This window comes from Rhodnius prolixus, unplaced genomic scaffold, assembly GCF_049639745.1.
Source record: "Rhodnius prolixus isolate KJV_2025 unplaced genomic scaffold, Rpr scaffold_5, whole genome shotgun sequence".
NCBI classification, from domain to species: domain Eukaryota; kingdom Metazoa; phylum Arthropoda; class Insecta; order Hemiptera; family Reduviidae; genus Rhodnius; species Rhodnius prolixus.
In genome coordinates, this window is record NW_027411624.1 from 32,770,341 (window position 1) to 32,782,553 (window position 12,213).

Consider the following 12,213-nt stretch of genomic DNA (forward strand, 5'->3'; position numbering starts at 1 on the left):
TTTACTTTTTTAAAAAAGTTAATAAATTACCAAGCGCATCCTAATTATCAATTTAAATTTGGAAGAGATAGTTTCTCAATTTCGTAGTAATGACCTTAAAAGAAAGTGAAAGACCGTAGGTAGATGGAACTTGCTGTGGAGTAGCGACGCCTCCAGACGATCTTACGATCTTGACCTTGTACTCGCGGCTAACCCCTGACCTCCACCATTCATCAAAATAATTACAACGAGGGAAGGTAACTTTTCTTGCATTGACTGGGGCTCACGCCATCGTTGAGTATTCACTTTCTATGGCTATGTTTCACCAGAATTGCACAATTGACCTTCCTCTTTGACCATAATTTTACTTTCTTCATTTTCTCTATCTATGGTTTCCATTTTCAGTTTCTGTCCAACAAGATAATTGTGGGGCTCTTTCTTTGATTTTTTAATTTATTCAAGATTTGCTTATTATTGAATTGACACATGATTTGATTAGGAAACTTTCTTAGTCTTAACTTTTTCATTTGCAAAAAGTTTCTTTATTTCGTGTTAAAAACTGGTCAGAAATTTTAGCGGTGATTCTAGGATTCGAAACCAGAAACACGAGTGCGGATTCTAAGATTGAATTAAATGTAATACTATCTAATATCTTTAATGATGAGCTCAGCAACCAGTTACTGATAAATCACAGCAAAACTGCCTTACTAAAAATGGTCTTGCCTTATACCATGGTTCTTGCACGTTGCACCGTGCATGTTCCTTCCTTATCATATTCTATCCTTAATTCTTTGCTAAGATTTTCATCCTTGGTCTTCGATCGCCCAGTGTTCCACTCAAATCAAGCTCTTTTCATTTCTTCCCCGTACTTATTTAAAATTTTATATAAGGAGCGTCCACCATTTATGGTCATTAGTGCCCAGAACTTTCTTCAGTGCACAGTCCAAAACGGGACAATAAGCCGCAAGAAGCTCCTAGAAAGAGAAAACAGCTTGATTCGAACCCAGGATCTGGCCTCTGTTTTCAAAACGCGCGTAAATGTTTCGCCTTTCCTTTCACTTATTATTATTAACCAATTAAGCGTTGGTTTGACGTGTATTCACGTCAAACCAAATCACTGTTACGGTGCGTTCGACGTGTATACTCTTTGTGAAAAATATAAAATTGCCATTAACTATAAGAACTCGAAATTTAAACAAAATAAAATAAGAATATTATTTGGTGGGATGTTTCCTTTATCTCACCAATAGAACTGCGGTGTGAGCCAGCCAAATGATGAGTGGTTGGTACATGTTTGGTCTCCTCATTAGAGGGATTGGGAATTACGCACACAAATAGAAGCTCTCATACCTTGTGCAATGCGGTGCAAGATTTTTGAATGAGCACAGAATGCTCTGTAATCTCAAGCCCCAGAAATTGCAGAAAAAGTCGCTTGCAGTGATTATTACATTACGATGTTGTAAACTTTTGGTTGTTTTGCCCTGCGTTCGATGTGTATACTACGTCATTGTCTGATTTTAATTCCATACACTGTGAGTGGTTTTTAAAAATTAAATTTCACATGCAACTGGTTAATTTTAGCAGAGCCTTCAAAATATAAATTCCTCACGTAAATCAGTGCCTTAGATTTGGGTAGAACCGTAATTTTGTGTCTTAATTAGTTTTTACAACTGGTAAAGATTTAGTTTTATGTCTTTATTTAAATAGCAATTTGTACGTCGATAAAAAACTGTTAATCCAAAGGTTAATGAGGTTAAACCGAAATTTATAACTAACTTGATTAATTTTTTTTAAATGAACTTGGTAATTACTGCTTTCACCGTTACATCCCTATAAACTGTGACGACCCCAAAAAAAATTTTTTCTGGTACTAAAGCAGTTTTAAGGTATTAAATTGATGTAACCTTACGAGATTTATGATTACGTACATGTTCGAAAGAAATGCAACTAGAGACATGCAGTTTTTTTTTTTTTTAGCTGTAACGTATTTATTATCCGTGATGACAGTAAGATTGTAAGAAGTGTAACCGGAGCAGCTGGCTAGAAGGAAATGGAGCTTTAATATTAAGGAGAACATAATGGCAGCTTAAAAGCACGGTCCGTTTTTCGACCGTCCAAACAGAGACAGATAGATTGAGGGGGTGCCTGCTGATGGACCGGTTTCACAGTAAGAGCTCCTATATCCCTTGCCTTCTATCACATTATCTGAAAGGATCCGTTAGACTATATTTTTCTGCATTCTTACACGACCACTTGTCAACTTTTATTCCTACAATACATATATTGTAGGCAATAATCTGAAATGTGCTCTACAATACTAAAACTAGCGGTATTAGAAGTTTCTTATTAACCTTATTAATGTAGTTTATATGTATGTGGGTAATTAGGTAGTTCTTTCACTCAGTTCTATATAGGAGTAAACTGTCATTTATATAATATATTGACTTATATTTAATTGGTAACCGTTATTGAACGTATTACAACCAAGTTTTTAGCAGAATTTTGTTAAACAGAAATCTTCATTACCAAAAAAATAATTTGAAAGTAATAATCAGCTACCTTTGCCAAAAAACACCTCCTTCATGAAAATCGGTTCACGCGTTTAGGCGCTACGTTGTTTACAAAAAAGGTAACAACAAGAAGAAGAAGAAGAAGAAGACCAATTTTTGAAAAAGCCGTTTTTGTCCATTTTCTCGAAATCTATTTAAACTGTGTTGTTGCAAAAAAAAAAAAATATAGTTATAAAGGATGGTTTGCTCTATTTTTTTAAAAGAAAATTTGGGAATTTTATCTTTTATAGAAAAAGAGAAAAAAATTGTCAAAGTTGGGTGTTTTTTCAACGTTACAGCTTTTTCGTGCAGTTTTTGATGATCAACCCTTATACAACTGTCCTGCCGGACAGTTTTAATTATTCAAAACAGATTCTTAAAATGTGTGACGCAGCGATTTCATCAAGGGATACTGTCAACAGAGGTCCCCTCATTCAGACATTTATTACATCCTTTGGGGTTACTAAGCGGCAGTCTGCTGAATCTTGGTGTCTTGATGAACATTAGCGTACTACTCGTATATTTGATGTATCGTTGACGCACTCGTTTTCGTGTGACTGGTCTATCTGGATCAGCGCTGGGTTCATGTACGCGTGTAATCATGACTGATTTATTGGAAGTATGCCGATTTATTATTTGGTAGATAAAGGTTATCATCCAATGACTGGGAAAAGAATTAAGGAAACTATTTGAAATTTATCCATTGTCTTTTACTAATTTTCTTGCATCTTGACGATCGCAAAAACCTCCAAATTCGTGATAAAATTTTATATAATTTACTAGCTTTTATATTATTTATTTAAAGTCTTAATTTATAAATATTACACACAATAATACAATAATCAAAATAACATAATAACCTCTAAAGACATCAACCATGATCAGAGACCGTCGGTGGAAATTTATTAAATTTATTTAGTACAAAAAAAATTTAAACATTATTAAAAAATTAAAATTTTTACTAAAACTAAATTTTCTCATACAACCTTAAAAACCAGGCTGTCTCTAAAACTGCTTCTAAATATTCAAACCATCGTGCAAATGCCTGCACCAATTTCATAACCTTCCTTTAATTTCACGTTTTGGCGAGGCTCTTGGTTTAGTATTTTTAAGGCCTAATTTTGAGTTCACTCATTTGTTAGCAGAGGGATGTCAGTTGGCAAATATTAAGTCACAGTGGTGCAATGAAGGGATTCAAAAAACCCAGGTGGTTTATTTTTTTTTTTCTTGGAGGCAATAAAACGTTATTTGTAATCAATTGATAGATTTGACAACTTAATAGCTGACTTAATTAATTTTTTTAATTGGTCAACGGTGCACTGTAACAGCACATTAAAGGAAAATCTACTGATCATCTCGCAGTGGTACCTTTATTCTAATTTCACGGCTACCTATATATTATCTATATTATCTATAAACTATATTAAATAAGTATATCCAGTTTAAAGAAAATTGTTGAACCCATTTTCCGAGAAAATGTCTAAACCATAAAATTGATTCAGTCAAGTGATATTTCCGTTTGACCCATATCCAGATAAACGGTCAGACCAATTTGTGGAAAAAAAAAATTGTTACTCTGAGAGGACCAAGTAGTTATTTCCGGTTTAAATTCAAAAGTGTAAAGTCTGCACGATTCCATTTCCTTCCTATAAGTCCAGTGGAGGGACGTATTTCGAAATTCAAGAAGAAATTTTGTAAACAGATATAGGTATAACTTGCGTAATTAATGTTCAAATTGAGGTAATTCTGTGGTTGAGTGTGAATAATTATAAATGAGATCTGGCTAATGATTAGTGCAACTGAATGTCTTAATTTGAATATACGAGCCCAATGTCTTATTATGCAAGCCAGAGTCCTGTTTTCGACACATGTTTGTTGGTATCATTGCTTCTGCTATCAGTAACATGGCCATTCGTATCTATACTAATAAAAAAAAAATTTGTTTACTTTATGAACTAAAAACAAGTCTTCATCAACTAACTTTGAACATAATCTGCAACGATAACTGTGAACGGTACCAGTGGTAACACTCCAAATCACTGAACTATTAGTCAAACATGAGAAGAACATGAGGACACTGTCTTGTTGGGAAGAGTTCTAGAAGAAAAATTTTGTGCTAGAGCAGAACCTTCTAGACTTTTAGGAACCCTTTTGAGCTCATGGTTTTCTCGAAGGACCTCATGACCTCAAGTTTAAGAAGCAGATAAAATTGTTTATCACAGCTTTTTTTCTACTCAAATTTCTTGTATAGATGATTTCCATTTTGCGGGCGTTTTGGCTGAGCAAATAGTGATCACTTGCGGAACTACTGTCAACGTTCCAGGGGACACTAGGATCTGCGGAACCCCAGTTTTAAGACCCCTGAGCTAGGGGATTTTCGTACGATTGTAGGTATCACGCCCATTCGTATCTATACTAATAAAAAAAACAAATTGTTTACTTCATTAACTAAAAACAACCGTCTTCATTAACTAACTTTGAACATAATCTGCAATGAAAGTGATTTTAGTAATAAGATTTTGCTGCATTATGAATTTACACGCAGCATCATTTCCTGTCTTCATACAACATTGAAGATGGTGCATAACATAATTTAATGTTAATAGCAAACAGTAGAATTTAACATTTTTGAATTTGAATTAGCCACCGACGGAGTATCTAAACGTACCACGTTTTCGTTCGTAATATTGTGATTCTATCTTCAAAGCACATTTCTACGTAATTATTTCGAAATTCCAAGGGGTTGTAGAAACCAGGGCTCTTCCAACAATGTAAGGAACTGTGAACAGGAGAAGTAAACTTTGTGAAGAAGTTAGTGGTAATACTCCTTGACAGTGATACTCTCTTCGCTAGAGAGGAGATCACAAGGTCACACTGTCTCTTTAGGCGTCTAGTTCGGGTTATCAGGGAGAGTTCTAGAAGAAAGATTTTGAGCTAGAAAAATTGAGTGTAACTGCAGCTTGAAGTGGAGTTTCCTGTATCGGGTTTGGGCGACTTGGGTGATAAAAGGAAAGTTGAAATCAGTCCGGTTAAAGACATAAAATGGAGCTTTCATTATGGATCGACGTATTTTACTCGTAGATTGTAGCGATTGAATTCTGTGGAAATTGGTACATTTGGTTGAACTCTTCTGTTCCATAGGGCTCTTCTTCCACTAGGATTTGCCTTAATCGTTGAGTGTTCCAAACTTGTGCTTGTGGATTCAACACAACGCACAAACATTTGCTTAAACCTAGGTTAAGGTAAATTAACTGCTCTCTGGCTTCTGGACACCACTGCAGACATCGAGATGAATGCAGTAGTTTTGGGCTCAGAAAGTCTAGTTATTGCACCTGGAATTTTTACTAAAATTAACTGCATTCTGTTCTCTTGCTTACATCCTGAAGATTTGTTTATTTGTCTCTGACATGACAATCTTCTTCACTTCCAAGCAGCGCGCTTTCCCTTGAGCTTTAAAAGACTAATCGCAAGTTTAAAGCTAGACCTTATTTTTTTTACAAATAGCCAGAGTCTCAAAAATAAATATTTCGCTACACTTCTCGACATAGCACAATCCCGGTTATGATCCCCAATTTCGAGAAGTAATAAACTCATTTATATTTGAATATGACACGAATAAATTCTGTATTTTATTAAAGCGGCACATACAAAGAAAGATAAAAAAACAAATTAACGGTATAAGAATATTGTTAAGTTGATGAAGTTTAATTAGGCCATCAGTGTAATCAGAGCAGCTACATCAATTAATAGCCATCTTCAGTAAACTTTGCTCTGAGATAAAGATGCTACAGCCAAATCTCATAGTGCGTATCTAGCACAAATTTTACATTTTCTCTTTCTTGTTATTTCTTTTTCCATTTCTTGTGATTTCTTTTTGTCTTGGATTTTGGGGGCAGGGCGTTACATGAATGAAGATTTAGGGAGACGCTAAAATCGAAAATCCGCTCGATTACAATACGTCCTATTATTATATCGAAGTAAGAGGAAGCAGAATTGGTAATTTGACTAATCTTATAGATTTGTAGAGTGAATAATTGGGTAAAATATATGCCAAAAAAAGAAGCTGAGCTGTGCAGTGGCCTTCTTTATCGATAAACGTCATTACTTCATAGAACTGAATATAGTATTGCATATAATTGTTTGATTTCTATAGCCAAATTGGAGCATAGTGGTCTTGTTAAGGAATTTTGCACGTTTTGTGAATTCCAAGTTAGGCGTTTGTCTATAAGTTACCCAAGGTAGCTCATCAGGAAGAGGATTGTTGTTGAAGAAGACAGAAGGACAGGAATCCTGCCAAAGACTAAACGTGGCAATCCTAGACATTTTTGTGGATCCAAAAAAAAAAATATCTAAATTTGATGTTAAATGAAACAAAATCTCAAAATATTACTTTTACTCTCCGCCGCATCACTCTTCCTCCGGATCTTCTATGACTCAATTCCTCCTGCCAATGTTGTCCGTTATCTTGGGCTGTATTTAGACAAAAGACTGACTTGGAACTCAGCACACACGACTTAAACGAACTGAAGTTAACAGGCGTTATCGACTACTTAAAAGACGTTCAAAACTTTCACTTAATAACAAACGACTGATTTACAATTCTATACTAAAACCTGGACGTACGATATTGAACTGTGGGGTTCAACGAAACGCTCCAATCTTCAACGAATTCAATCTTTTCAGTCTAAAATTCTCCGCACTTATCGTTAACGGCTCCATTTTACGTTTCAAATCTAACTATCCACACAGACCTGGAAATTCCGTTTGTAGGTCCAGGTTGCCTCGAACTCACTATAAAAGTTTTCATCAGAACTTCATCATTCTCATTCCAATCCTCTTGTCCACCATTTATCATCTCATCACCTTCCAGATCATCCTCCCAGACGATTAAAATCAGCCTGTGGCCTCACGATTTTCTCTCTTCTGAAGAGAGTAGCTAATCCTCGGAGACGACTTATGGAGTGTTATCACTGGGTGGGTAACTTCTCCCCTCAATTAGTGGAGTTTGTAGCGGTATCAGCTATTGTCATTGTTACTAATAGTGCATCTAGCGCTGGTGTAACTTAACTAATAAATTAAAAAAAAAAACGTTGATGTTACTTTTATAAAATCTATTCATCTAAAACAATTTAACTTTATTAATCCATTTTTTACTGTTTTTGTTACATAATAATGATGATGTTTGCATATTTGGTTATGGTTTTTTTAGTTTAATTGGAATAATATTCTACTGCATTTATTATTTATTCTGCAATGAAGATCGTACATTGTTTTACGCTTAGTAATTATTGTTGTATGCAATTTATGTTTAATATAAGGTCACTAACCTTTATTTTTAACGTTTAGTGATTATGAAGCTTCCATACGCCATATTAATAGGTAACTAAATTAGATATCGTTGTCAGTGGTGACTAGCAAACATACTTTACTATTAAATTCTCATGTTTACCATTAAATAAAATCCAAGGTCTATATTTTGAAAAATGCAAGTAAAGTTACGTAATCAAATAAATACATTATTGAAAAAAATAAAAGAAAGACCTGAGCGTACCATTAAATCTTGCAGTTATCTCGAGATAATGATTACAAAATATATACGTGTATAACTTGAGATATGTTTGATATTAGTGAGAACACTGTTGTTGTCCATAAACCTGACCGCAGAATTCATTTCACTTCTTAATCATAAACACTGGTGAAAGGAGAGTTTTACACCTGGTTCTTAATATTAGAGCAGATCAAACTTTCTCGACATAATTTACATGATTTATGTTCATTAGTTGACAATCTAATTATAAGTGTATAAATAAATAATACAGTACATATGGTTAAACTGCTTTTTAAAACCTTTAATCGGCATCGCATGGTTTTTTTTTTAAAATATCCTGTTTTAATGCTAAATTATAAAAAGGGATATAAGATGTATCTTGGAGCTATGATGTTCGACGATTTAAACAAGGGGTAAACTCGAGACTGAGTTGATGCAAAGGTCGCGTAACTCTATTTAGCAAGTTTTCTGAACTTAAAAGAGATCACGGTTCTCAAATTCATGAACATCGCGTGTGGAAAGAAGTAAAATGCTTCATCAACACTTTTAAAGTCTGAAATTATTTCTGCTGTTCAAAAAACAAAACAGATAAAATGAAATAGAAATAGAAACAGGATTCAGCCAAACGTTACAATCTCCAAAGAATTCAATCTCTACTATCTAAAATATGTCGATCCATAATGAAAGCTCCATTTTATGTCTTTAACCGAACTGATGCACACTGATTTCAACATTCCTTTTATCACCCAAGTCGCCCAAACCCGATACAGGAAACTCCACTTCAAGCTGCAGTTACACTCAATTTTTCTAGCTCAAAATCTTTCTTCTAGAACTCTTCCTGATAACCCGAACTAGACGCCTAAAGAGACAGTGTGACCTTGTGATCTCCTCTCTAGCGAAGAGAGTATCACTGTCAAGGAGTATTACCACTTACTTCTCCACTCGTATACTTCTACTGTTCACTTTTACATTGTTGGAAAAGCCCTGGTTTCTACAGCCCCTTGGAATTTCGAAATAATTACGTAGAAATGTGCTTTGAAGCTAGAATCACAATATTACGAACGAAAACGTGGTACGTTTGTATACCCCGTCAGTGGCTAATCTATTTGATCACTCTTTGCTGACGCCTTAAGAGACAGTGTGACCTTGTGATCTCCTCTCTAGTGAAGAGAGTATCTAATAGTTCACTGCCAAGGAGTATTACCACTAACTTCTCCACTCGTTTACTTCTCCTGTTCACAGTTCCTTACATTGTTGGAAGAGCCCTGGTTTCTACAACCCCTTGGAATTTCGAAATAATTACGTAGAAATGTGCTTTGAAGCTAGAATCACAATATTACGAACGAAAACGTGGTACGTTTAGATACTCCGTCAATGGCTAATTCAAATTCAAAAATGTTAAATTCTACTGTTTGCTATTAACATTAAATTATGTTATGCACCATCTTCAATGTTGTATGAAGACAGGAAATGATGCTGCGTGCAAATCATAATGCAGCAAAATCTCATTACTAAAATCACTTTCATTGCAGATTATGTTCAAAGTTAGTTAATGAAGACGGTTGTTTTTAGTTAATGAAGTAAACAATTTGTTTTTTTATTAGTGTAGATACGAATGGCCGTGATACCTACAATCGCACGAAAATCCCCTAGCTCAGGGGTCTTAAAACTGGGTTCCGCAGATCCTAGTGTCCCCTGAAACGTTGACAGTAGTTCCGCAAGTGATCACTATTTGCTCAGCCAAAACGCACGCAAAATGGAAATCATCTATACAAGAAATTTTAGTAGGAAAAAAGCTGTGATAAACAATTTTATCTGCTTCTTAAACTTGAGGTCATGAGGTCCTTCAAGAAAGACCATGAGCTCAAAAGGGTTCCTAAAAGTGTAAAAGGTTCTGCTCTAGCTCAAAATCTTTCTTCTAGAACTCCTCCAACAAGACAGTAACCTCGTGTTCTTCTTTCTGGTGAAGAGGGTGATTAATAGTTCAGTGTTTTGGAGTGTTACCACTGGTACCGTTCACAATTATCGTTGTTACGATACTTATAGCGCTAATTGTAGCACAAATAAAGGAGATTTAAAAAATTGTAAACAATATCTTTCTGAATTATAAACCTTCTTCTTTTTGTTTCTAATTTGCAGGGAAGGTGTAGCTTCTGTAGTGCGGTGGTTGCACTGGGAAGCAGCCATGCCATCCCTCGAGACTAGTCCGAATGGAGCCCTGGCGCTGCACTATGCCGCGGCCAGAGGATGTCTGGATTGTGCAAGATTGCTGGTCGATACTACCACTGGACTTACGTAAGTTACATGTTATTCCAATCATTAATTCAATTTTTAATTCAGTAAGAAATTCGTTTAAATTTCAATCTTGATATCCTAATAATTACATTCTTACCCTGGCACTGTAATCAATAGCACATTAATTGCATAAATTAGCCGTATTTATCTGCTTATATAATAAACATGGTGTAACAGTAGACGTTTAATATGATAATACTAATATATAGAAATGTTACCTTAAGATTTGCTCTACATTTAGTAGTTATTTGTAAAGTTAAAAGTAGAAAATTTTTTTATAATGAATCATTTTGGATTAACACTTGACAAATCTTATCAGAGGAGAACTATTGACATACTTCTTTCTCTCCTTTTAAAATATAAGATTACAAATGTGCTCATTCTACTTGAATATTTCATTTGCTTTAAATAATGCATTTCTGATAGCAAAGGGCTGCTCTAGCGGTACAATAAATGTTCAAAATATTATTTCCAGTCGCTACTTATTCTCGTCAGAGTTTAGTTTTAATCAGTTGCATTAACAGGTCTCTGTTCGAATTACAATAATTTCAACATCCACTTGGGCAACCAGATAGCATTAAAACTGTCACGAAAAACTGCACGAAAAAGCGTAACGTTGAAAAACACCCAACTTTGACAATTTTTTTCTCTTTTTCTATAAAAGATAAAATACCCAAATTTTCTTTAAAACATAGAGCAGATCTTCCTTTTATTTTTTGCGACAACATAGATTATACGTATTTCGAGAAATGCGTTGCTGAAAATTGGAAAAACGGCATTTTCAGAAAATTTTCTTGTTCTTGTTCTTCTTGTGACCTTTTTTTTTTTGTAAAGTATCGCCTAAATCGCCGACCGATTTTCTTGAATGAGGTGTCATTCGATTCGGAATTTTATTTAGATGTGCCCTCGTTTAATCAACCTTTCGGAAAGCAGTGATTTTGCAAGCACTATTGTCAAGCTGCTGCTTTCTTTTTCAGCCTTCTGCTACGATAATTTGTGTACCAAATTATTGCTATAGACTTCTTAGACCTGGATGTCTAGGAGTTTTCTCATTAGAATATAAATTTCCAACAGGAGATTGCTAATCGTTTAACTTTCTAGAAGATATTCAAGTCTTAGGCAGTAAATACTCAAAAATAAAAGAATGACTATAAGAGCAGATAATTTGTGAATGATTCAAGTAATGCTTAAAGTAGTTATCTTCAACCACTTGTTGAAGAGATTACTTATGTTATCAAACTTAACATGAAATAGTATTTTTTCTTTAAATTACTGGTTTTTGTGGGGCTTATCTGATAATCTCATAACCATTTAAAAAATGAATTGAATCGAATTCAGCTAAAAAGAAATTAACAACCAAATATTATAAAAATTAGACATACAGTGCTTATTTTGAATAAGTTCCTGAATGCTTTTCATGTCGTCAAAATCCGTCCCTAATTAAATGTTCTCTCCTTGTAAAAAAAAAAATTAATAATAATAATCATATAATTTTTCAGAGCGAATACGCAGATGGAAAATGACGTAACGCCGGTATATCTTGCAGCTCAAGAAGGGCATTTAGACGTTCTAAGGTTTTTAGTACTAGAAGCTGGTGGATCTTTGTACATAAGAGCGAAAGATGGAATGGCACCAGTCCATGCAGCCGCACAGATGGGATCCTTGTCTTGTCTTAAATGGATGGTACGTAAAGACTTCTAGCAGTTCACAAATTTTAATACTAGTAGCTTCTTAAAGGGACAATTATTTATTGTTATAGTTAAATTCTTGGAGTTAAATAATTGTATTTCGATTTGTTTAAAAATGATTTGACCAGCAGAAATATTATAATTATTTTTTTGT

General features: G+C 34.5%; 1 protein-coding gene across 4 annotated transcripts in view; it reads left to right on the forward strand.

Moving 5' to 3' along the window:
* Positions 1 to 12,213, forward strand: part of f (espin protein forked) — a 149,568-nt gene that overhangs the window by 74,410 nt on the left and 62,945 nt on the right. For all 4 annotated transcript variants that reach the window (XM_074137364.1, XM_074137363.1, XM_074137361.1 and 1 more), the window contains exons 3-4: positions 10,216 to 10,371; positions 11,871 to 12,054. In XM_074137364.1, the coding sequence (XP_073993465.1) occupies positions 10,262 to 10,371; positions 11,871 to 12,054 (294 nt within the window). In that variant the 5' untranslated portion in view covers positions 10,216 to 10,261. The remainder of the gene's footprint in view (positions 1 to 10,215; positions 10,372 to 11,870; positions 12,055 to 12,213) is intronic.